The sequence below is a fragment of the Lonchura striata genome, chromosome 13, assembly GCF_050655825.1.
Source record: "Lonchura striata isolate lonStrDom1 chromosome 13, ASM5065582v1, whole genome shotgun sequence".
Taxonomy (NCBI): Eukaryota; Metazoa; Chordata; class Aves; order Passeriformes; family Estrildidae; genus Lonchura; species Lonchura striata.
Window position 1 is genome coordinate 20,326,992 of NC_140715.1, and position 25,949 is coordinate 20,352,940.

At 57.6% G+C, this 25,949-nt stretch overlaps 1 protein-coding gene across 2 annotated transcripts; it reads left to right on the plus strand.

Moving 5' to 3' along the window:
* The first annotated feature begins 342 nt into the window (after nucleotides 1-342).
* On the plus strand, nucleotides 343-25,482 carry SH3RF2 (SH3 domain containing ring finger 2). Of its 2 annotated transcripts, XM_021543069.3 has the most exons (8): nucleotides 346-1,736; nucleotides 12,530-12,787; nucleotides 14,689-14,982; nucleotides 18,274-18,368; nucleotides 20,269-20,439; nucleotides 20,637-20,851; nucleotides 21,317-21,678; nucleotides 22,503-25,482. In XM_021543069.3, the coding sequence occupies exons 1-8, from the start codon at nucleotides 1,365-1,367 to the stop codon at nucleotides 22,785-22,787; spliced, it is 2,052 nt and encodes a 683-aa protein (XP_021398744.3). In that variant the 5' UTR covers nucleotides 346-1,364; the 3' UTR covers nucleotides 22,788-25,482. The 2 variants fall into 2 exon arrangements, with proteins under 2 accessions (XP_085447753.1, XP_021398744.3); XM_085591627.1 differs by lacking the exon at nucleotides 22,503-25,482 and having other exon boundaries at nucleotides 343-1,736; nucleotides 21,317-22,488.
* The last annotated feature ends 467 nt before the right edge of the window (nucleotides 25,483-25,949 follow it).

Sequence of the window (25,949 nt, forward strand, 5' to 3'; positions counted from 1 at the left end):
TCCCGGGCTCGGCTCGCCCGCAGGGAGCAGGGGCTGCCCATGCTCAGCCCACTGCCGGCCGGCCCGGAGCTGGGAGCGCTGGGAGCTGCTGGGGCGCGGGGCCGGCACCAGGGGGGACCAGGAGGCTGCGAGGGTCAGCCCGGCCCTGCTGGCGCGGTCCCGGTCCCGGTCCCGGTCCCACAGGGCGGGTGCGGGCGAGGGGAGCATCCCCGGGACCGCGGGGCGGGCGAGGGGAGCATCCCCGGACCGCGGGGCGGGCGAGGGGAGCATCCCCGGACCGCGGGGCGGGCGAGGGGAGCATCCCCGGGACCGCGGGGCGGGAGCGCCGGGCGCAGGCAGCCGGGGCCGGAGCGGGTCTGGCACACTCCGCTCCCGCAGCAGGCCCGTGCCAGCCCCGGTGCCAGGGCTGCCCCGTGCCCTGGGCACATCGCGGCCGCTGCAGGCCCGGGCTTGAGCCCGCCGAGCGCCCGGCCGCAGCCCCGCAGCCGGGAGCCGAACAGGTTGGGCGGCTCCGGGCCGTGGGAGGAATAATCGCTTGGGGTTGATTCCGCGAGCTGAGGCGGCCAAACCGGGCGAGGATGGCACTGCGGAGCCAGCCGCGGCACTGCCAGGGAGCCCCGGCGAGCTGAGGGGGTTTCTACGGAGCTGCGGCGGGGACGGGCACGGGGAGCGGGGCTGGCGCTGCTGCCAGCGGGGCGGCCGGAGGGTGCGAGGGAGCGCGCAGCCAGCCCGGCACCGGCAGCTGGGGCTGCTGCTCATCAGGGACTCATATCCTGAGCTGCCGGATTGTTCCTGAGCTGCCGGATTGCCCCTGAGCTTCTGGATTGCCCCTGAGCTGCCGGATTGTTCCTGAGCTGCCGGATTGTTCCTGAGCTGCCGGATTGTTCCTGAACTGCCGGATTGTTCCTGAGCTGCTGCACTGTTCCTGAGCAGCTGGATTGTTCCTGAGCAGCTGGCTTGTTCCTGAGCTGCTGGCTTGTTCCTGAGCTGCCGGATTGCTCCTGCCCTGCGCTCCGCTGCCCCGGCCCGGCTCCGGACCCCCTGCCCGGCCGCTGGACCCGCGGCTCGGTGCTCGGCCCCGGCCACAGCCCGGAGCCTCCCCTGGCTCCAGCTGAGTCAGGAGTGACTCATTTCAGAGCGGGCTGCGGAGTGAGTTCGCACATTGCCTGGGAGCGCGGCTCTGGTGTAGGTGGCTGCGTTACGCGCTCCAGCAGCACCGCAGCTCTGCTCCGTGCTCCCTCCTCCTCCTCGCCCTCCGCGCAGGAGAGCTGCCCGAGCCGGGGTCTGCTGCATCTCAGGCGGCTCCGGTGGATGTGGGGCGTGGATGGCCCCAGCTCCGCTCCTCAAGGGGCTCTGCACTGAAGATGGATGACTTGGCCCTCCTTGACCTGTTGGAGTGTCCCGTGTGCTTTGAAAAGCTCGACGCCACAGCGAAGGTGCTGCCGTGCCAGCACACATTCTGCAAGCCCTGTCTGCAGAGGATCCTGAAATCCCAGAAGGAGCTGCGGTGCCCCGAGTGCAGGACCCTCGTCCTGGGCAGCATCGAGCAGCTGCCCTCCAACCTGCTCCTCATTCGCCTCCTGGATGGAGTCAGGTGTGGACAAAACATCACCAGGTTTGGCTCGGTCCAGAGGTCGGGGGTCCTGTCCTCCCCCGCCTCCATCAGGAGGGTCCCCAGGGGGCTGCAGCTGCACCAGCACCGGCTGGCAACGAATCCTCGGATCCACATGGAGGGGGTAAGGAGGTCCTCAGTTCTTTCCTCTGCCCGTGAGCATAGAAAGGTTCGTGCTGTGTGCCCAGAGCCAGGAACCTTCTCTGTTAGCAGCACTGCTGAGTGTTGGAAGTGAGACTGAGTGTTTTGTGTGCAAATTTGGCTGCTGTTTCAATGTGATATTTGACTGTTTCAAGCTCACCACAGCAGAAACTGGCTCCCAGGCTAAGGCAAAGCCAGCCTGCCCTTCTTACAAAAACTTCCCAGCAGGTCTTTTCTCCCAGTTTTCAGATGCTTCCTGGCTTTTGAGGGCATTTCAGGTGCTTGGACTTTCAGGCAACACACTGCTTTTGTCTGATAGCAATTAAGTCAGTAACTGCAGAGCTGTAACTGTTAGTGGTGGAGAAGGTATCTCTATAGCTGCACCTCAGTTTCCCTGCACTGGAAAAGAAGGGCGGGTGGGGGTGTGCCAAATGCTGCTGCTGGTGTTCTGTCCAAAGTTCTTGGAAGTTCACTAGTTAAAGATATTAAATTTGACTCATTTATGACTGTACCTAGGGATGATTTACTAGGCTAATTTTAAAATTCTATGTTCTTTCCATCATTTTCTTTAACAATACAGAAGCGTTTCTTGAATAATGAGGACAGGATAGCAGACCTGTTAAAAGAGCTTGGCTGAGTTGGAATTTAGGGTAGAGACTTGTGGCTTCATCTTTCCCACATTGTATTCCTGGATTTCCACTTCTCTCACCTGAGCTGCTGTGTACAATGACTCTAAAGCCTTTTACTAGCACTCAAAAGCTTGGCTGAAAGGGTTTAGAGCCCAGAGGCTGCCCAGGGCAGCTGTGGGGTCTGGGCGGGCACGGCGCAGCGCTGTGCCCGCTGGAGCCGTGCAGGTGTTGCTGTATCCTGTGGGTATGAGCTGGCACGTGTATCCCAGGGAATCTCTGTGGTGCTGATGAGGGATCTGGATGGATCACACACCAAAACCAGGCACGCCTCGGGTGCTCCCCTCCCCGCTGCTCCCGCTGTGCAGGCCTGAGCCCAAGGCACCGCGTCCCTTTCCTGGCACAGCCCAGCCGGGCACAGGGTGGGTGGCACTGCCCAGCCCAGACTCTGCTGGCAGGGGCAGGGGCAGAGTGGGCAGGGCTTGGGCTGCCAGGGCCCCTCTCTGAGTGAGCCCCCAGCCCTCCGGGGAGCATGAGGAGATGCTGGGGCCGTTCTGCAAGGGACAAACCCTCGACAGTGACGGCTTCCAGTCACTGCCGTCCCCAGCAGCATTCCAGCTGACAAGGAGAGGGTTGTAGATTTTCCAACTGGACTCTCCTGGCCCTAGATAAAAGAGCACAAATACACTTGTCTGGCTTTCTTCTCTCTCACTCATTTCATGTTTCTTTAGCTGGTTCTCAGGACAGGCAGGAACTTGCTGCTGGTATATGATGGCAACATCTATCCATCCATCCATAGCTCCTAAAAGCTTTTAAGACCAACTTAAGACCAAACTCCTGGAAATCAGCAGAGCCAGTGAGCACTGAGGGAGCTGTAGCTGACTCCCTGGCACTTGGACAGCCCTCTGAGCTCCTGTGCCTTTCTGGGAAGGGATATAAAACACATTACACTGAAATACTCTTAGAGACTTAATTAGTTACTTAATTATAAAACACTTTGGAATCCTCTGCTGCAAGGTGAAGAATGCACCGTATTAGTCACATTTTGGTTTTAGTGGTTTTAAATACCTGCATTCAGGCCCAGACATTACTTTGGTACTCCAGTGGGATGTTAATGGATTTGGAGCCTCCCCTGAGCTGGCACTCAGCTGGGTGACAGCAGCACGTCACCCAGCACAGCAGGGACACGTTTGAAAGCGCTCGTGCACTGCAAAGATGAGACGGTGATGAGGGTGACTTGTCATCACCCTACCCCACAGATGTTTGATTCCAGGGTCACCTGAAGGAGTCTGGGTGAGCAGAGATCTCCAGATGCTTGTGAAGCTCAGAGCAGATTCTTTTTGTCAGGATCCACAGCGAGAGCAGCTGCCCTGCAGCGCTGCTCACCCCACCACAGCTCTCCCTGGGTACTCAGAAGTGCATGTGCTGCTGCAGCAGCAGATCAGGGCTCCCCAAAAACAGACTGGCCTGATCTGCAAGGGGTGCTAATTACCCCAGTGCTATCCAGCACTTTGTGCTACAAAGCAAACACCACTGACGTGCCTCACACAGCTCTGCAGCCAGAGCCACCGCCCAGCCAGGATGGGGGCCAGCCATCGTTTTTACCAAGGCAGTTCTAGAAATAAACTTCCTTTACTCCCTGGAGCTGAGAACATCGCAAGTTGGATCAAAGTTTCTCTCTCAGCAGAGATGTTTCCTTGCCAGCTCTTTGCTCTTCATGCTCATGAGCATCCATTAAGGCAAAAAATAAAATCAATCCCTCGTCACCCAGTGAGCCAAGAGCTCCTCTCCTGAGCAGGAGGAGCGAGCAGGCCCCCACGGAGCGGCTGGATTAGCACAAATACAGCCCTGGCTCTGCGGTCAGGAATTTCCCAGAGCCAGTTGTTAAAAACCAGGGAATTTTCTAATTACAGCCCATCCCAAGCGATTTATTTGCTGGCATTTAAATCCCTTTTGCATCCACTTCCTACGAGCTAACGTGGTGTGGGCACGTGCTGGGTTTGTGCACGTGGAGCCGTGAGCGGGGCCTGGCTGTGCCCCGAGCCTACGGCTGCTCCTCAGCTGCCCCACGGGTGTCCCACAGCTGTCCCAGGGCTGCCCCAGGGCTGTCCCAGGGCTGTCCCAGGGCTGCTCCTCAGCTGCCCCACAGGTGTCCCAGGGCTGCCCCAGGGCTGTCCCAGGGCTGTCCCAGGGCTGCCCCAGGGCTGCTCCTCAGCTGCCCCACGGGTGCCCCACGGCTGCCCCACTGCTGCCCCATGGCCGCTCCTCAGCTGCCCCACAGCTGCCCCTCAGCTACTCCACGGATGCCCCACAGCTGCCCCACGGCCTCTCCTTGGCCAGGCCTCCAGAGCTTCAGCACCAGCGCAGGGAGCGCTGCATGGAGGGGTTTGCAGAATCTCACATAATAAACTGTCTGGAATGTAAGAATAAAGGGACTTGCTGGGAGGTGTATGCATAAATAAGACACGCTGGGGCCTTTGAACTCTTAGGAGCCGCCCCTGGCATGTGCCAGGTGTGGTCGCAGCTTGTGCCCAAGCTCCTCCTCACCTGGCTGCAGCCCAGCGTGAGCTGGTGAGCAAGCAGACCGTGAGTGCTGAGGTGTGCACGAACCTCCCACACCTCTCCAGGGGGGCAGGGTGACCCAGCTGCACCCTGCACACGGAAAAACTCCATCCAGGCACTCAACAGCTGCTTGGGTGCCGGACTTGGTCATGCAACAGACATGGGACAGTGAGCCAGAGGAAGAAAGTTCTGAGTGTGACAGCTTGCCTTAGGAAAACACGGACCACGCAGATTTAACTGTGACTTGGGCTATTTTCTCTTTGCATGAACTGAGTGCTCAACACCCCCTTCCAGCATTTCATGGGAGATAGACAGATAACACCTCTATTGGGATAAAAATACTCTGCACTCCAACGTCCCACCTTCACACGGACGTCTATAGATAGTGCCTGCATCTTGGTATTTTCTTCTCCTCCAGAATCATCTCCAACTCTTTTCTGCCTTTGATAGACAGGACTTGGATTGCTGGAGCTTCTTGAACTCTTGTTCAAAGCAAACTCCATGCTTGCACCTGGCAGAGGCAAGTTTCCTGACCCCTCAGTGAGCCAGCCCCCATCCCATCCCATCCCCTCGGGCTGGCCGGGTGCTCTGGGGGTGTCACTGGCCCGGGGTGCTGCCAGCCTGGGCTCTGCCTGAGGTGGTGGTGCCAGCTCCTTTCCCACAAGAGCATCCTTGCAGCTGCTGGGCTTGGTGCGGGTGTGCCACAGAGTCCCTCAGCTGGAGATGCTTCGTTTGGCTGCACAATTCTCTGTGGTCTTAAGCCTTTCTGGAGGAAGGCTTTGTCCCAAGTCTCCTCCTCCTGCATGTCCTATCAGGGTTTGTCTCATCCCAGCAGAACGAGGAGCTGCTCCCACAGGGCTGCTGGCACCTTGTGCCGGGCACTGTGAGTTTTCTCCCTCTGCGTGCAGTTTTAGCGCTTTTATCTACTGCAAAGAGAGTGAGGTCAACATAGGCTGATGGACAACACACACCCCGAAAGCTGTGTGAGCAACAGAGCCAGCACAGGGCAGTCCTGGGTGGTACCTGTGGTTGTGGAAACCCAAAGACCTCCATGGCCAACAGCAGGAGCCAATTGCCCTGGTTTTACAAAATTAGGTGCCGAGCTGCAAACACATAAAAGTGTTTTAATTTGTTTCCAAGGCAATGAGTCAGGCTCAGATGGCGAGTCGGGAATAGCCCAGCAGGGCTCCTCTGCGAGCTCACCTGGCAGTGCCGTGCTCAGCCAGAGCCCCGAGGTCTGAGTCGTGCCCCCCTCCCGTCCTGCTGCCCGCCGGCCGCTGTCCCTGGCCCGTGGGCCGGGCGCTGGCCTGAGGTTGTGGTTTTCCTGCGGAGGGGGCAGTGGGGAGGGGGCAGCGTGCCCTGCAGCTCCGCAGTGTGCCAGGCTGAGGCACGGGCTCCCGAGGGATGCGCAGCCCTCCCTGCTGCCAGCTCCCCGCTGCAGCGCCCGTCCCGGTGCCCGCTGGCAGAGGCGGCCGTGTGCCCCAGGCTGGCAGCGCCGGCGCAGGAGCCACATCAGCGCTCCTTTGCCAGCACAGCGAGGGCACCGAGGCACAGGGAGAGGGCTCAGGAGCAGCAGGATGGAGCAGGGTGCAGGTTTCCTCCCTGCACAGTAAACAGCCTCTTCTGAAACAGTGCCGCTGAGGCAGAGCATCATGACCGGGCACGCCGAGGGCTGACACAGTTTGTTTTCCATGCAGCTCAAAGCCATGACACGCAACACAGCCACTGCCCGGGCCTGCTGACGGCAGCACGGGCTCATCTGATAGAGCAGCAGCCAGCCAAGAGCTGTCAGAGGGTTTGGTGCCCCTCTGCAGCCCCGGTGCCCGGCGTGCCCCTGCCTCGTCCTCCCTGCCCTCCGCAGAGCTGTCCTGCTCTCCTGTGCCCTGCACCCAGAGCCCGGCAGGCTCCAGCCCTCGCCATTCCTGCTGCTCTCCTGAACGTCCCCCTGCCTCACACAGGCCAAGTGAAGCCTGGTCCAGCTGTGCCCTCCCTGGCAGCCGTGGGGCATCACCAGCCCGTGGCCAGGCGCTCCTCTGGGGCTGCTGCCAGCAGTGCTGCCCCAGCGTCTCTCATCCTCTCCTTCAGAGAAGCTGCTCTGTGATTCCTTCAATCATTTCCCCCTTTTCCATGTCACCTGTGCATTCCAAAGCCAGGCCACATTCAGGAGTGACACGAGCCTTGATGCCGTGGCACCCCAGGGCTGTGGGTGAGCACAAGGGGTGGGTGCTCCCAGCGCCTCTGCCGCTGCCCCAGCAGCTGCAGCCGTGCAGTGCAACAGCACAAAGCCAGCTAAATCCATACAATTCACATTTCCAGCATCTTCCACCATGGCCACTTGGCTCAGGAGCAGGTGGCCCCCAGCCTCAGCCATGGCCAGCGCTGACCTCCCATTTGGGCCGGCCCGGGAGGGAGTGGAGCAGCTCCAGGGCTGACGTGAGCAGGAGGGATTGGCTTTGTTCTCCCTGGTGCTCACAGTCTACGTGTGCTTGGAAGACAGGAACAATCCTCCTCAGGGAAGAAATAATGCAGAAACCACCCAACTGTCTGAATCCTCAGAATATAATTATGTGAAGAGATTGAAATGACAAGTTCACTTTTGAAGGTTTTGTTCTCTGTGACAAGGCTGAAGTTATCTCCTCTGCTGAAATGCAGAAAAACAGAATTGTAATGGCAATTAATTTGCATTCAAATAGCTCTTTTCATCCACCTGGATCCTGCAGAGCCCTGAACTGTGCCAGCTGAGCACACAAGCAGGTGATGGAGCTCATTCATGCCATGGAGACATGGGCAGTAGGGGCAGGATGTTGGAGGCAGCTCTCAGGAATCAGAAGGGATGAAGATGTTATTGATCATCCCTACAAAAAGCCAGTGTGTGCAGTCCTTCGGTGCCAGTGGTGGATAACACCCCGCTCCACGTGCTCAGTGTCAGTCACAGCTCTCAGGAGCATGGGCTGTGCCCTCAGCTCTGTCCTGGAGTCACTGGCTGCCCCAGGGGGAGACATCCACACTGCCCAGGGAGACACATCCACACTGCCCAGGGAGAGACATCCACACTGCCCAGAGCCCCAGGAGAGACATCCACACTGCCCAGGGAGACACATCCACACTGCCCAGGGAGAGACATCCACACTGCCCAGAGCCTCAGGGAGAGACATCCACACTGCCCAGGGAGACACATCCACACTGCCCAGAGCCTCAGGGAGACATCCACACTGCCCAGAGCCCCAGGAGAGACATCCACACTGCTCAGGGAGACACATCCACACTGCCCAGGGAGACACATCCACACTGCCCAGTGCCCCACATCCTCCCTGTGGGGCAGCTCCCAGGCTGGTCCCAGGCTGGGATCAGTCCCTGGGATTTACTGCAGCCATTCAGCAGGACAGGCGCAGGGGAAGCTGCTCCAGGGCATTCCCTGCATGGGTCAGGACAGTCCCCGCTGGGAAAACACCAGTGCAGGCCCGTCTGAGGCCATTCCTGACCCAGCATCCCCTGCTGGGGTCGGCAGGACCCCTGCCCAGCCGGGGGCAGCTCCCACGTCAGGCAGTGACCCGGGAGGAAGCAGCCCTGGAGAGCCGGAGCAAGGAGCTGTCCCTGGCATCCCTGGTGCCCGTCCATCCGGGCACCCCCGGCGGGGCTGGTGAGCTCAGAGCAGGGGCTCGAGGGTCCCAGCCGTGTCCCCAGCGGTGCCACCGAGCCCTGCGTGCCAGGGGACAGGGGCAGTGGCTCCAGCCCAGCCCTGCTCCTGGCCCCACGCTGCCAGCTGCTGCTGGCACCCTGCTCCTCCGGGGCCTGGGACAGGGGGGCATTCCCAGCTGCCACCAGCAGCCTCTCCTCTTGCCTGTGCTCCTGGCTCTGCTGCCAGCCATCCCCACCCCAGCCAGTGCCACCCGCTGCTTTCCCTTCTCTTTTTGGGATTCCCATGCTCCGGGGTGCTTCATGAGTCCCCTGCTGCCAGTCGTGAGGAGTTATAGCCTGCTCTTTTAAATGATCACAGAGAGCATTTCTCTGCTAAAGAGAGATGCCCCACACTGCTTCCTCACACACGTAAATGTATTTTTAATCTTTGTTTTGTGCAGAGGGAGACTCAAAGGCATTGGATGGCTGCCCAGCACAACTGATGCCAAATGCCAAAAATAGTGAAAAAATAAAATCTTTTCTCCCTTATTGGCCTCAAATCCACTGAGAATGGGGACAAAGAGGTGAAGTGCATCTGCCATGACCATCCCTGCTGGAAGAGTGGCCAAGGAGAGAAAAGCATCTCCCCCAGAGATGGGGCTGATGCAAGGGGGTTCTGCTCCTGGTAACCTGCTGTTAGCTGGTGTTAACCTGATGTTACCTGGTGTTACCTGGTGTTAACCTGGTGTTAACCTGGTGTTACCTGGTGTTAACCTGGTGCTAGCTGCTGCCTTCTCTCCAGGGCTCCCCACACTCTCTCCAGGCACCTAAGGCAAGGGGCACCCAGGGCTCAGCCACTCTGAGAGCTCTGAGAGCTGCTGGGTCTCACTCAGGCATGATGGAGGAGAAAACAGGGGGCAAAATCAGGAAAATGAGGCAGCATTGAAAAAAGTAACAGGCACCCCCAAAATGGGTCTCTCTGCTGTAGTTTCACTCTCTCTGCTGCTGAGCAGCCAAACTGTCCCAAACTTTCAGCAGCCTTCAGCTGAGCTTTGCACAGAGCTGCTCCCAGTTTCTCTCTGCTCACACGGATGCCAAGCGGGCACGAGGGACCAGACCCTGTGTGCAATGCACAATGCTGCCCTGCTGAAATGAAATGCTGCTTTGCACTGGCTGAAGCAGCTGGACATGCTAACGGGGAAGACTCCACCAAAGAGAGCAGGTCCTCCTCCCCCTGCCAGGGCCACCCCTGGCCTGGGAGAGCCTCTCCCTCTGCCCTCAGCCACCCCCAGGCACTCCTCGTCTTTATCTCAACTTAATTAGCACCCCGGTTTCTGCCTTTGCAATTAACCTACTTTAAATAAAGCTAAACAGATCCCTTGCAGAGGATCTGGGACAGGCGGGAGTGGGCAGAAAGCAGCCCGAGCTGAAGCAGGCTCAGATCAGCTCCGAGCTGCAGCTGCAGCAGGAGGATGCTGGTCCCTGGTGAGCACCAGGGGCTCTGCTGGCCCCCCAGCCCAGCCCCGTGTCCGTCACTCCAGCCCCGTGCCCGTCACTCCAGCCCCGTGCCCATCACTCCAGCCCTGTGCCCGTCACTCCAGCCCTGTGCCCGTCACCCCAACCCCGTACCCATCACTGTCACTGGGGCCAGCTGTCCTTTCCTACACCCCACGAACACCCCACAAAACAGGGACTCTGCCTGTCCTGCTGAAATCTCCAACTTGCAGCTTTATTTTGTGACAGGGCATGTTAGTTGCTCCCTGTGGGTACATAAAGGCTTAGTTTGTGATCTAAATAAAGTTGGGAAACTGATGGGATATTTTTGGCTCAGTATCTGAGCAGCCAAACAGAATTTATTTTAAAAAATTGAAAATATCAAAAGCTATGGACTTAGGAAAAAGCTGAGTTGGGTTGGGAGATTTGAAAGGGCAGAAAAGTGTGAGGAAAGCGTTAAAGAGGAGGGGAAGAGCTGAAGGTTGTGAGTGTGGTTAGAGGAAGAAAGAGCCCATTCATCCAACCATCCGGGCATGCAAGCGGAGGGATGTGTTCAGCCAGAACTAACACCACAAACTCACCTGCCCACCTGGGTTTTGGGTATTTATCCCAGTCTGCCCTGCTGTCTCATCCCTTTGCCTGCTGAAGAAAGAATATTCCAGACTCCCAGCACTCTGTTGCTTGCTCCCTGTTCCTAGTTAGCACCAGGTATGCATTTCATTTCAGAGTTTCTCTTCTTTTTAATATATTTCCATAACTTGTTCATGCTGCCTTTAATGTTTTGCTGCATCCTGCTGTTCCCTCACATCCCAGACGTTCTGCTCCTCCTTCCCAAGCCCTGTTCTCGCCCTTTGTGAAGGTTCCATTTGTTTTCTGGCTGCTCCTGAGGCAGCCCCAGCTCTGTGCTCCCATGCCAGAGCTGCTGACCCCCATCTGTTCTGCTCATGGCAAGGCTCACCTGCCCAGGTGTGTGTTTGCAGGGAGTCTCCACGGCCCCACAGGTGTGCTCCCTGGTGTTCTGATGGGGAGCAGCGCCGGCCCAAGCCCCCTTCCCCATTTCCTTTCTCCCAGCAATGTGCCGTCGATGTCGCTGAGCCAAGCACACGAGTTTACTCTGAGCACAAATTGAGAGAATGACTTAATTAGAACTAAACATTAAACTAATTGCCTCCCATTTCAAAGACTTTGAAGTAAAATTTTTCTCTTCTTGGTTCCTATTCCCTACCAGACATCAGGGTTTGGGGATGCTGGAAGATGCCTTCTTTCCAAAACATAACTATTTCCATGGGAAATTTGATCTTTTCCACATTTCTGGAAACTAATATTGAGATTCTTGCTTCTACCTTGCTGTCCTCTGAAGAGTGGCTGAGAGAGAGGGAGCCCTGCAGGAGTCCCGCCTGAGCCCTGCTCGCAGACAGGGGTGGATTTGGGAAATGCTCAGAAAGGCAGGAAATGTGGAATGTGCCACTCTACAGAAGTCTCCTGGGAGATGAGAGGGAGGGGGTGATGGTGGCTTGGAGGACCTGCAGGGCACTGTCCTCGCCACACCACAGCACCGGGCAGCCTCTAAAGAGAGGAGAGGGACAATCCAGACCTGCAGAGAGGTGAGGAAGCAGCGGGGCAGCCTCTTGTCCCCGGGCACTGCCACTTCAGCTTCAGGCTGGCCAGGGCTCGAGGGCCAGGGACAGTCCAGCCCCCTGGTTTGCCAGCGTGGAGCTCAGGCAGCTGTGGCCCAGCAAAGGGGCCAGGACGGAGCTCGGTTTTGGGGTATCCCCTGAAGTGCAGGGCTGCAGGGAGCCCTGGCTGTGGGCGGGCAGGGACAGGCAGGGCTCAGGGACAGGCAGGGCTCAGCAGCCCAGCACGGCTGTCCCAGGGGAGCCTGGTCCTTCCATCCATGTGACAGCCACAACATCCCTGCATCTCCCCTGGGCTTGCCGTGGCTCCTCTGTGCCACGGTACACTGCAAGGGCAATAGCAGGAATCCAGCTCCTCCCAGAACCCAGGAAAAGGCAGGATTAAATCCACAGCCACACGTGTTACAGCAGGGATGGAGCCACGGGAGCAGAACCTGCACTCACCCTGCTCTGGTGACAGCCACCAGCTCGGCTGGATGTTGGTCGTGACCTCCGGTCCTTCTGGAATAGAAATACCTGGGACATCAAAATAGAGATTGTGTTGGAGGAGCCCTTGTAGCAGGCAATAAGATCCCATGGGAAGACTAGTTTAGGGCCTTAACTGTTTCTTAATATTCTTAAACAAGTCCAGCCTGCTTTTCATCTTGATACAAACTTAGCATAAGTATTTGGGAGCTTGTCTTCATTAGCAGAATCCATCAAGGAAGGATGTGGGTAGTTAATCCTAATAAATGCATGCTTAAGCCTTAGACCTCTGCCTTTTTTTCTCATTAATTACGGATGCTTTTAGGGAACTCTGTCTGTGTCGGACGAACTGCAGGGGCTGTTTCTTGTCCCCGCAGGTGCCACGAGCCAGGGCCCTGTACACCTACCGCGGGCACAACCCCGGGGAGCTGCGCTTCAACAAGGGGGACACCATCGTGCTGCTGCGGCAGCTGGACGAGAACTGGTACCTGGGCGAGCTCAACGGCACCAGCGGCGTTTTCCCGGCCAGCTCCGTGCAGGTCATCAAGCAGCCGCCCCTGCCGCGCCCGCTCTACAGCCCCGAGCCGCGGGGCCGGGCCAAGGCGGGGAGCAAGGACACCCTGAGCGTCCCCAAGGTACGGCCGCGGCACCGGGACCGGCACCGGGACCGGGACCGGCCCCTGGCAGCTCCTCCCCGCTGCCGGGGGCACCCAGCCCCTCCGACACCGCTGCCAGCAGCTACCCTCCTCTGCCGGCCCGAGGGCACGATGGAGCATCCCAGAGGGATGGAGGGTGACAGAGCATCCCAGAGGGATGGAGGGGCTGACAGAGCATCCCAAGGGCACGCAGGGTGACAGAGCATCCCAAGAGGGACAGAGGTGACAGAGGATCCCAAGAGGGATGCAGGTGGCCCTGGGCAGCCAGGCCACAGCTCCAAAGACCTCCCAGCCACCCCTCCCTGGCAGAATATTGTCAGCACAGGCCTAAACATTAATTGTGTTGTGCAGTTTAGCTTGAGATGTAGGGTGTATATGGCACCGGCACCAGTTCCTAGAAATAAAATTAATACTTGTAATGCCTATAATTACAGCAAGCTCTGCTTTGTGGCTGTTTTATAGGAGGACACAAGCAAAACATCTTATTTGAAGCTCTAATATATTTTTTTAATATCTTTTCATTTAATGAAATCATTTTAGCTTCATAATGATTTATTCAAGTCTAGCATTGAGACACAGAAGTTAGTTAAGGGACACATACAGCCACCAAGGAATTATAAATTAATTCTAAAGAAGGCAAAGGTAGGGCTACTGTGGGAGACTTGAGGCTCTCCTGGCTCTGACACGCAGTTTGTGCCCCATTTTATCATGTTTCCTGGGATTTAGATAGGAAGAAAAACATTTTCAGTTTGCTCACATACAGAAATTACAGGATGGCCATGGCACACGTGTACCTACATACACACTGTGGGCTTTAAACCTTATTCTGGAGAGGGGAAATGAGAAAACCACCCCTGCTGTAAAATGCTGACATCTGGGAGCCACCTGTACCTCTCCTGCCGTGGTCTCCCTGTCCATCCCAGGCATCGAGCACATTGCCTCCCATGAGTGGGTGAGAATCTCAAGTTTTGCAATCCATTAATGTCAGCAGTAAATCATGATTAATTCCTCTGGCACCCATCGTGGTGAGAAACGCTGTCACCACATGCCCTGTGCTACCAACACCCTGATCAGCAGTTCCGAGAAGTACTGAGGGAGCAGTGCCCGAGTGCAGCCCGGGGCCGGCCTCTCCCTCGGCAGCCCGGCCCTTCCAGGCCAGGAGTTCGTCAATGGGAGCAGCGCCGAGCCATGACTGCTCGAGCTGACAGAGGTGCAACTGGTGGGTGCAATCCTGCTGGGAATGCCACCCTCAGCGAGGGCCTCTCTGAGCCCGTGCCAGACCCTCAGCTGCAGGATGCACCCACGGGTGCCAGCACAGATGGGGAAAGGCCGACCAGTCCAAACATCCCTTCCAATTCAGAGTTAGAGTTACTGAGTACAGCCCTCCCGGCACCCTGCCAGCCGGAGCTCTGGATGAGCTGTGTGTCAGGGGAGCACTCATCCTCAGGTCTTAGCACAAGCTTTAAAACCAGTTTTAACTTTGCTGTCAGCTTTGAATGGGCAATTGTGCAGTTTTAACTTTGCTGTCAGCTTTGAATGGGGAATTTTGCAGTTTTAGTTTTGCTGTCAGCTTTGAATCGGGAATTGTGCAGTTTTAACTTTGCTGTCAGCTTTGAATGGGGAATTTTGCAGTTTTAGTTTTGCTGTCAGCTTTGAATGGGGAATTTTGCAGTTTTAACTTTGCTGTCAGCTTTGAATGGGGAATTGTGCACCCGGAGCTGGTCCGTGACAGCAGATGGGAGGAATGGCAGAGCCCCAGGGTTTCGCAGCTAACCGTGACCCTGAGCCTCCCGAGCCGGGCGGGCAGGGGCAGGGAGCAGGCGGCCGAGGCCCGCGGGCTGTGCCTCCCCAGCCCAGCGCTCTCCTGCTGTCTCTTGCAGCCCAGCAGCCCCGCTCAGCAGCTCCTGCAGGCCGGCAAGGGCCGCCGGTCCCCGCCGCCCAAGGGCCAGGCCGCGGAGCCGGCGGCTTTCCGCAGGGTGCCCGAGCACAGGCGGAGGAGCCTGCGGCAGTTCTCCCTCACCACGGCCCTCAACACGCTGAACCGCATGGTGCACGCGCCCGCCGAGCGCCCGGCGCTGCACATCAGCGCCCCGGTGCTCATCAGCTCCAGCAACCCCACCGTGGCCACCCCGAGCGGCGAGAAGGCCGAGCTGCCCTGCGGGACCCCGCTCCAGGTAAGGCAGCCCAGCCCAAGCCCGGGCTCGTCCCGGGCCACCTGAGCCCGGGGCTGAGAGGGACCTAGGCTGACCCTTCGGAATTCATCCACTCCAGGCAGAGTCCTCTCACTCCTTCTTCCCACTCTGACTGAAGGTCTGAGCACGGAATCTTCACAGATATGGGAGAAAAAGGGGCCTTTTACATTTATATGACATCTTGCATAGTGAAGGCTGCTCCAAGCTTTTCTAGAGCAGTCACCCAGCCCCTGGCAGCACATGTCCAGGCAGTAACTCCTGGCAGGCACTTTGTCCTGGGCACGGCCTGCAGAGAGCTGGGATGTGATATCCCGGGTTACAGAGAGGAGGCAAAACCCTACACGAGTTCCATAATTCAACTGAAACCTTATCCTGTCTCACACCCCCAAAGGGATCTTACCCAAAAGTCTCAGTGTGAACTACTGCCAAGAGCAGAAACGAGAAAGGGACCTGTTTGGCCCCAGAAGGGTTGGAAATCTCCCGTTTCCAATCAGCAGTGCTGCTCCCAGAGGCTTGCAGGGCAGCCCGTGCCATCTCTGGGGCTGCACAGGATGCAGCTTTCCTTCTCCATCTCTGGGTTTGGGCTGCAATGCCTGAGCTGCAGCACTGAGATCCCTTCACAAGGCCGGTGGGCGCTGCCAGGGTGGCTGGGAGGCCGAGGAGCAGGGGCTGTAGGCAGGACAGCCAGGACGAGCCGGGGCACCAGGGTTGTGCCAGGGCTGCGGCACGGGACCTGCCTGCCTGGCATTGCCAGCACCCGGAGCTCCTGGACCTGCCTGCGTGGCATTGCCAACACCAGGAGCTCCAGGTTGGACTCACCTCGGCCCATAAAAGGGAATTCCCGGCGCTGCCCAGCCTCCTCCTGCGGCTCCGCTTCCCCTCGGCTGCCAAGCCGGGCTCAGCCGGAGCCAGAACCAGCCTGCAGGGCTGCAGCCGTGTCTGTGCATGTGCCTCTTGTGCAAGCGGCTGTGGGGCGAGGGCAGCGGGGCACCCACGCCCTCCCTCTCCGCTGGAATCCCTTCCCAGCACAGCCAGGCTGACTCCCTGCCCTGGCCGGGTCTGACCCGGGCTCTGCTGTGCCCTGCAGCTCGCCGAGGGGAGCCAGTGCCCCCCAGCTGCCCCAGCACACCTGCCTTTCCTGTGCCATAAACGATGGGACCCCGCAGGGCCCGGTGTCCAGAGCCCGTGGTGGGATGGGCAGGGCTTCCCTCGTCCCCACGAGAACACTCCCGGCTGGGACTGGCCTGTGTCAGCAGTGCCAGGGCACATTGGTGACACCAGGAAGGGAGATGGGGCAAGAGAGGGATTGCAGGAGAGGCGGGGAATTAAACCCTTTGTACTTACAAAAAGATCAGCAGAAGTGAATGCTGAAATCAGTGATACGTGACTCGAAAATATTTCTTGCAATGTTTTTTCCCCTCTGCATGTTGCAAATGCAAAGGCAGCTTTGAGGGTGCTGTAAATGATGGCTGCTCCCAGCACAGGGGAACACAGAGATGAAAAAATGGAGCTTTCCCCCCAGAAGGAGACATTCCAACACAGTTCCATCAGGAAAACCAGCAAAAGGCTGTCATTTTGTTCCAATGCAGAAAAAAGAAACTCCAAATAGCCAAATTTCAAGCATTTTGATTATGGTAATTAATAAAACAGAATTATAATTTCCAGTCAACTTTATGAACACCTGGTCCAATCCTGCCTGGACTAGAAAACGAGAATGTAGAGAAGGTTTGAAGCTGACCTGCTACTCCAGGTCTGAGGCAGAAGCTGGAATTGCTGGGGTGTTTTAATTAATTTAATTTACTGGAGAGCACCAGAGCGGGTGAGTCACTTTTCTTTTTCCTTAGGTCCTTGCCAAGCCAGTGCTCCAGCACCGCATTACAGACATGACCACTAGAAATTAGATTTGAAATGAGGGTGAGATTAAAGCCCCAGCTTGCATCACGGAAGGTCCTGTGGTCGCGGCTGGAGAGCGCCGCTGCCAGCCCCGTCCAAGCGCGGCGACGTTCCGCTGCCCTGAGCGCCCCGGGACGCTGCTGGCACCTCCGTCCCGTGGAGCCACGCTGCTGCCAGCACGGCTCCGGGCACGGCAGGGCACGGCAGGGCACGGCACGGCACGGCACGGCACGGCACGGCACGGCACGGCACGGCACGGCACGGCACGGCACGGCAGCGCGGCTCCGGACGGGCAGGAGCCGCTGCTGGCGGCTGCTCACCCCGGGGATGCTCTGTGCTGCAGGAGGGACAGCCCGGCTGGAGGGACAGGAGAGACAGCTCGGGAGAAGGGACAGCTCGGCAGAAGGGACAGCTCGGGAGAAGGGACAGCTCGGGAGAAGGGACACCTCGGCAGAAGGGACAGCTCGGGAGAAGGGACACCTCGGCAGAAGGGACAGCCCGGCAGAAGAGCGGCCCGAGGATGCCGGGCTGCCTGCTGCCACGGCCCAGCCCTCCCCTGCTGCCACCCTCCCTGCACACAGCCAGCGCAGCACAGCGCGCTCCATCGCCCAGCCCAGGGCTGCTGGGCTGCCAGCAGCGCTGCGAGCCAGAGGGCCAAAGGCAGAAGCCAGAGGGACAGGTCAGAGTGGGCCCAGGTGGCACACACCCACAGGTCTGCTAGCTGGGACCCTGCAGAGCCCAGCAGGCACAAGGGACGCAAAACAAACTCGGAAGGAGAGCAGGAACACCCCCAGGCAGGCCTGGGCCGGGGGTCGTGGCTGGAAGCTCAGCAGACCCCAGCACAGGACACCCAAGAGCTCACGCCCCACCTCAGAGACCCCTCGGGGGACAGCATCCCCAGCCCAGCGGGGACATGAGGAGGGACAGGGAGTGGGAGCAGCCCAGCATGGCCTCAGGTACAGCAGGGACAAGGAGTCGCCCTGTGGCCCCGGCAGACCCCTGGCACAGCTCAAGGCAGTTAGCTCAGCAGCAGAAATGGCTGCAGCTCCTCCCTGGAGCCCCTGTGAGGGGACGCTGTGGTGGCTGGCAGCGCTCTGCAGGTGCAGAATGCCAGTGGGGAAAGGACCAGGTGGGGATCGGTCACAGGGTCCCGATGATCCTGGAGGTCTTTTCCAGCCTAAATGATTCTGTGATTCTGAGTCTTCCTCTTGCTGCCTGGTCTTTTTCTAAGTCAAATGTTTCTGACTCTTCTATTTCCTGAAATGTCTCTGGTGGTTTTTTGAAGGGTGGATGAAGCCAATCAAATGTTAGCTGCTCCTCCAGTGGCTGAAAGAAGCTGATAGCCAGATTAATACTTCATTTTTTTCCTTTCTCCCACAGGTCAGCACCTCTTACTACTCCACACCAGGACCACTGGGGCCCCCGGCAGCCATCGTCACCCTGCCCCACCTGCAGCACCATGGGCCAGCTTACCTGTACGTAAGGAAACTGAGGTGCTTTGGGCACGGGGCAATTTGCTGTGGCCTCACCATGAGCTTGCTCCTGCCAGGCAGGAGGTGCAGACAGAGCAGAGCACAGCTTGGATCCACGTGCAGACCCATGTAGGAATGTACCTGGCTGGTCTAGGGCAGGGGTGGCAGAGACCTGATACCACAGCTGAGTGCATCTCCCTGATTCACATTTCTATGGAGAAACAGTTCTGCCTGTTCCTCAACAGTACGTTAATTTTTTTTTAAGTGTAAAGAAACAAATTACTCCTTAAGTGCCTCTAGTTATTTATCCTGAAACCTTCATGGCCACTGGTGTTTTGAACAATCCAATCCCTGAAAACTTTCACAGAGTAAAAATTTGCAGATAACACTCTATGATGATTACATCAAGGCAAGATTCACCACCCTGGCACTTTAATAAAGCATCTAAAATAACAACAGCATCACAACACGCTGTTTACACGGCACTCCTGGTGCAGGGCCAGGCTGTGGGAATGCTGGTGCCCAGGAGCAGCACCCACAGCTCGGTGCTGTGTTGGGACCCACACACACCATCATCAGTCAACTGAGACTCCAGCACACAAATAATCCAAAAGACAAGAGAACCCCCAAGACCTTAAAATAATTTGCAGAAGGAAGGTGAGAGAGCACTGCACCAGCTGCCTGGTTTGCACAGATGCAGTGTCAGACCAGCAGCTGCAGAGCCTCCCCTCGAGGTGACTCCTGAGCAGCCTGAGCTGCTGCAGAGCCCCGAGCTCACCTGGGCTGTGCAGGAGCCCAGAGCTCACCTGGGCTGTGCCGGAGCCCCAGGGAGCAGCCCCTCACACACACTGGCCCAGCAGGTCAAACCTGCAGATGCTTGTGCTGAACAACAGGGAGAGAGAAACTTCTAAGAGTTCTGGGGTAGTCCTGACTATCCAGACAGCCTGTGTGTTGTTTGTTTTGTAAATAACACCTGATACTTGGAGTGATGGGCTGTAACTCATTGATTCTTGGAGCAGATCACTTTCCCCTTGAAAAAAACAACAGTGCAATTAAATGTATTACACTGGAGACAAATTCAAGTTCTTTAAAGAACAGATAGGGATTTTTTTTTTTTTTAATGCGCCATTTTCTTTTGCTGATGTATTGCTGTGTGCTCATGCATGGGTCAGAGAGAAGAACAAAGCTTCAGCCCTTGGTCCCATTCCTAGAATCACAAAAGCGAGGTCTAGGGAGAATTTCAGACTAATTTCTGGTCTGATTTCCTCACTACCCTGCAGTGGAGCCATGTACCTCCTCCTACCTCCTGCTCTGTCCATTCTCCATGGCTCCAGAGGCTGTGACTCCGGTGCTTGTGTTCCAGGCAAGGAGAAGGAGGCAGGCAGGGAGGGAGGAAGGCACGGCAAGAGTGGTGCTCTTCCCTGGCCCTCCAAAGCCTCCTGGTCACGCTGCAGGCAAGCAGATCCAAGGCCTCTGGTTTCAGAGGCAGAACTGCCTGATGCTATCTTGAACACGGCACCATAACTGCGCTCTTTCAAGAGCTTTGCCTTAGGACAGGTACTTGTCAGGCCCTCATCTGTGTTTCTGATGGAGCACTGGAGGTGCAGAGCAGCAGCTTCCTCCTCCCCAGCGTTTGTCACCCTGGGCTGGCACTTCTGGGACAGAAACCATCCTGCTGAGCCGCTTTGTTCTCCATTCCTGCCGGCTCTTGTTCATTCCCTTCGGCCCGAGGTAGCGGGGCGTTTCCTCGCTGCGGCGGCGCCGAGCGCTCGGTGCTGCTCCGGCTGGAGAGGCTCCGGGCACCGCCAGCAGCATCCTCCGCTGCTCGGTTGGACCCCGGAGCTCCGGGAGGCTCCAGCCCCCCGCCCGGCAGCTCTGCCTCCCGCACGGCCTCTCTCCGCAGGTGCGTGGCTCTCCACTCCTACGCGGCTCACGGACCGGACGAGCTGGAGCTGCAGAAGGGAGAAGGGGTCCGTGTCTTCGGCAAGGACCAGGACGGGTGGCTGCGGGGCATGTCCCTCGTCACCGGCAGGGTCGGCCTCTTCCCCAGCAACTACGTCACTCCCCTCTTCAGGTCTGCGCTTTCCTACGTGAGGCAGAAACGTGGGGAGGGGGCAACACGGAGAGCTTGGGGTCTTCTTGTTTGCTCAGAGAACCCATGGCAAGGCGTCCCCCCACTCCTGACAAGGGTCCCCCCAGAACTGGCAGGGGCCAGGGGTCCCTCGCCAGGTGGGATGGCGCCCAGCAGCCCTCGCCCTTCTTTTCCAACAGGAAATCTAGTCCCTCCGAGCCGAAGATGCCTTCCCTGTACACCTCGTGGACGCTGTCCACCTCGTCGCTGTCCTCCCAGGGGAGCCTGTCCGAGGCCGGCCCGAGGCAGAGCCGGGCGCTGCGGCCGCTGCTGCTGCCCGTGCCCGTCCCCTGCCCCGGCCGGGGCGCGCTGGCACCGGCCCCGCTGCGGCGCGGCCGCGGCAGCAGCAGGAGGAGTAAGTCTGGGGGCTCCGGGAGGGACGGGGGGACCCACTCCCCCAGAGAACACCGGCTGCTGCTCCTCACGGTCCCTCAGCCCTGCCTGGCCCCGACTCTGGCTGCTTTGGGAATTCCAGGGGGGTTGACTCAGCGTGGAAAAATTCCTTGTAAAGCTTTGTGTAGAGCTCGGTGGTTGTATTCTTTACAAGGAGGCTGCAAGGTTTATCTTCATCCCATACACACTGTTTTGTGATACACTTCCAAGAGTATTTGGGGCGCCATCCTGGAGGCAGCAGTGCCCTGGCAGGGGCCACTGTCAGCGCTTTTACTCCCGAAATCGGTGCCGGTGCACAGGGCTGGGCACGGGGTGGTCCCTGGGAGCTGCAGCCCCACAGCATGCTGCGAGCAGGGCTGTAAGCACTGCTCACTCTGCACGTTTTGGATGCCTGACTAAATGCCTTTCCGTGGTCCTTGCTCCCCAGACGGATCCCTGCAGAGGCCAGGACAGACAGGGACCCCCGTGCAGATCACCGGCTCCCTCAGGCGTCCCACGGCTGCGGGGCGACCTCAGCACTTCCAGCTTTACCCGCACGTCAGCTCCCCTCCGCACAGCATCCCTCCCGGAGCTGGCGTGGACGAGACAGCGAGGCCAAACTCCTCCTACGAGGCTTCGCCGGCGCTGCTGGTCAGGGGAGGGGAGAGCCGAAGCCCCTCCGTGTGCAGCTCGGTGATCCTGGACGCCAAAGACCCCTCGGTGAAGAGCGAGGCGGCTCCAAAGCCGCCTGCATCAGCCCCGCCGTCCATCCTGGTGAAACCAGAAACCTCCCGCAACGGCGCCGAAAAGGTACGGCCAGAACCGCCCGTGCCCCAGAGCATCCCAGTGGAACCAGCAGTGTCAGCCACAACTAAGCAGGGCCAAATCCCTCGAGGGCTTTGCTCCATCCTCACCCGTTTCTTCCAATACAAATCGCTGGGATTGACACGTGCCTTAGGAAATCGGGTGTTGGTGCTGCTGATGCAGCAGTTCAAATTAAGCCCTGGAGAAAGGCGGGGTGCTGCAGGGGCTCTGTCCCTGCCGCAGAGCTCAGTCACAAGCAAATCTCGAGACTTTTCCGAGGTCATAAATTGGACAAGAATCTGTGAGTTTGGGAGCAAATGCCACCGAACTAGTGTCAGGCAAAGCTTTCCAGAACTCCTCTATCTCCTTCATGTCACTTGGGCCGAGCCATTTGGAATGGGTAGTTCTTTCCCTTCTGGCAGCCGGAGAGAAATTTCATAAAGGTAAACCTATTCTGAAAATTGCCCTTGTGACAGCTTCCCTTTCCCACACTGCCCAAAGAGGTGCCCAAATCGTTCCACACGCCCCCAAAAGCCCAGCCAAGCTCAGAGCTCGCAGGCAGCTCAGCATCAGCTGAGAGCCCACGGCTCTGCGAGGGCAGGTGCTGTGCTGCCTCCCGCTCCCAGAGCAGCTCTCCTTGGTCTCCGGGAGCTGCCAGCGCTGCTGTGCCGCTCCCTGGGGCTCTCTGCCACCTGCCACAAGCGCACACCACCCTGGGCCTCCCTGCGGGCATGCTGCGTCCCCGGCGCATCTCCCCGGTTCTGCAGGGCGCAGGGGAGGGCGGGCAGGGTCTGCGGCTCCCATCTGACTCTGGCCCCTTCTCGCTGCAGCAAGTGAAGACGGTGCGGTTCCAGAACCACAGCCCGCCGCCGCCCAAGCGGCACAGCCTGCAGCCCTCGCCGAGGCTGCCCCGCAGCAGGACAGAGCCCGGGCCCGAGGGGCTCCTGCCCGAGCCGCGCCTGGGCCCCGAGCTGCTGCTGCTCTGCTCGCCGCGCCTGGGCTCCAGCCCCCTGCACCCGCGCCGGGGGCTGCACCCCAAGGCGCTGTCGCTGGACCTCTCGGGGCAGCTGACCTTCCCCATCAAGAAGAGCTACAGCAGCATCTCCGCAAACTGACCGGGTAACCCGCGCCGGCCTTCCTCCCCGCTCCTGCTCCTCTCGCTCGCTCCCGGAGCGCCCGGCCCGGTGCTCCCCGCTGCTCCCGCCTCGGGCAGCGAGCCCGGGGCTCGCGGAGAGCCGCGGGCACCCTGAGGAGCCCGGCCCGGGCTGCCGGGCACGGGGAGACGCGCCGGGCTCTGCCGGCCCGCAGCACCGGCCTTGCCCGGCCGCTGCCCGGGCACCCCGCCGGAGCGGCGCGGCAGGAAAGGGTGCAGGCATCGGGAGTTGCGCTGGCTTTGATCTCCTCAGGCTGCAGGAAAGCCCACGGAGATCAAACACTGGCTCATTACCTGCCTGCCTCAGGGTAAAGAAACCATAAATCAGAATCGGTCAGCTCCTGGCTGCTGATGGTTCACGCTGCCTTTGAGGGGAGGGGGTCACTCAGATTTTTCATTACGGTGGTCGCTTGCTTGCTTTTCTCATTGGTTTTAGCCCGGGAATTTTAACACAGAAGCCTAAAAGGTGATTTGGAGGGCATAGAGCCAATGGAAGGGGCTTTGCCATCACTGCAGCCACCCAGGCTCTGCAGTGAGGGCACTGAATCTCCCTTCTCATTGCTTGTTTTCCTCTGGTCGCCTGTCAGCTACCTCCTGCCCATGAGCTCCTTCCAGCCCCTTCCCACCACCCACCCACTCAGACGTGGCTGTTGTAAATATCTTAGGTGGGATTCATGGTTTCAGATGCATGAAATGCTCTCTGTGTAACAGAGAGCAGAACTCGGAGCTCACCATGCCCAGACCCCGCTCTGCTCCAGCACCACCAGCTCTGTCTTCCAGCTTTCCCCAGTCCAAGCACTCTCCTGCAAATCCCAGGGAAGGAGCAGAGCTCTGCTGGCTCACAGCTGTGCCTGCTCTCTGTCAAACCTCTGCACAGCAGATTTTGGTTTCCATACTTCGTTTCCATTGCTGGTTCATCCATCGGCAGTTCCCAGCCCTGCTGCAGGCGCCAGCCGCCCTCTCCTGACAGGAGGAGCTGGGCTGTGCTCCCTCCAAAACTGCCCTGAAATCCCATCCGCAGTTACCTGCACACAAACCCGGGGAAGGAACTCCACTGCTCAATGGAGACTCCTCAGAGAAGGACATTTTTTCCTATAACTACACAAAGGGAATGGATAAAACCATTCACGACACCACAACCCCTGGACCTTCCCTTGTGGAGCAGGAAAGCTGGGTCTGCCTGCGGGGATTTTCAGTGGCACAGCAACCTCCAGGGCACGGATCTGTTCTCTGTGTTCTTTGTGCTCTCTGTCAGAATTGCAGCTCCTGCCGAAACACCGACAAGCTGAAAGTATGCTCTGTGCCCAGGTATAAAAGGTGGCAGCAGCTGCAAAAAAGAGAGCGAGTCCAACTCAGCAATGCCACCTCAGAGACAGCCAAATGCCTCGGGGGAGACGTGCTGGTTCTGTGCTGAGGACTCCTGCCATCCTTTTAAAGCTGAACCAGAAAGCAGCTGGCTCTGTCCCTGAGAGACATCCACATACCCCAGCACAGCCAGAAATGAACAGAATTGCACTCAGTCCATCAGCCCCTCTCTCCCTCTGAGAACTAAGAACGCAAACACTGGCTCCAAAACGTTTTAGTTGGAAACACCAGAGCAGCCTGGGACTGTGTAAAATCACACATTTATCATTCTCAGGAGGTTTATTCACTGCCCAACAGTCACTGCAGGTAATTTGTGAAACAGTGTGTTTGAGGTGCAATCATAGCTGAAGACTTTTCAGGTTTTCTGTCATAAAGTTCAGTATCTGTCCCATTTAAAAAGTAACTTCCAAATATTCATGAGATCAGTGTTTAGAACCCCAAACTGCCCATGAAGCCCGTGGGAGCTCCACAGGCTGATCCCTTTGAACGTGTTCCCAACAGGAAGCACTGATGGATCCGAGAGTGCCTGGGGAGCAGCACCCCAGGGACCCCCAGTGTCAGGCAGAGCAGGACTGTAAGGGTAACAAAGGGGGAAGATCTATCTGCACCAGAGTTACAGCCAAAATAGATCTCACAGGCAGAAGGGATCAATAAAAGTTCCCTAATCCTTTACACAACCAAGCAGGGAGTTCCATTGTCTGCTTTCTGCATCCAGCCCAGAGAATGCTCCAATGAAACATTACAGCCACGTCTCCTCCAGTGAGAAATCATAAATTACTATTTTTACATACATATCTTAGAAACAGTAGGATGTATAACCTTTGCTTAGTTGGTGATGGGTAGGAGAATAAATAAAATATGTTTAGTTTATTGTTCAGAGACACTTGTACAAATTCAGGGATGCTGAATATTTTTTCCATGAAGAGAAGTTCATTTTTTAAAGGGTTTTTTCAATTTAAGGTACTATTTGAGAGAAAAGTCAATAAACAAGAATATATTAGTTTCCTGTTTTGTATTAATCCTCAAGCTATTTATTTTGTATTTCTGTAAAAAAAGCAAGACATTTAAAGACATTTTAAGTTTTCAGAAGTTTATTCATCTAAGTTTATAGCACTAATGTTTAGCTCTGTAGCCTGTAGATAATTAAATTAATTGGGGCCAAATGGATTGCAGCCCCTCATGCACTGGGGGGGCACTGGGGAAAACGGGGCTCAGGAAAGCTTTGGCACCCACCATGTGAGACACCAGCCTGTGGGAGCTGCTGTGGCACCATTAAAACTTTTTGCATGAAAGCATGTTTATTTTCACTTTTTTATTTCAGGTTTTGCCTGTTGGGAACAGGTGGCAAGGGGAGGGGGGTGACCTGGGCAAGAGGCTCACCTGACTGTGGGTATGAAATGGAATAAAAGCATCCTGAGGCAGTACCCAGGAGAGAATAAACCATGATGAGACCTCAGACATCCAAGGTGTCAGAAGGACTGTGAGGCAGCACAGGTGACATCACTGTCACAAGGCTGGGCGCCTTGTGTCACACCAGCTCCCTCCTGCCAGGGCCACCCCTCTCCCCACCCAGGCAGCAGCAGACTCTTCAGTTAAAGCCTTCGGCTGGATCAGCTCTGGAGGGAGCTGAATGCAGCTGAGGGAGCAGCACAGCTCCCTGGAGGAAGGAGTGGAATTCTAAGCATGGTGTTCAAACTTGTTCCTTAAGACCCTGCCCACAGCTGGACAGAAAGGGGCTCCAGGGTAACTTTCCTTTCAA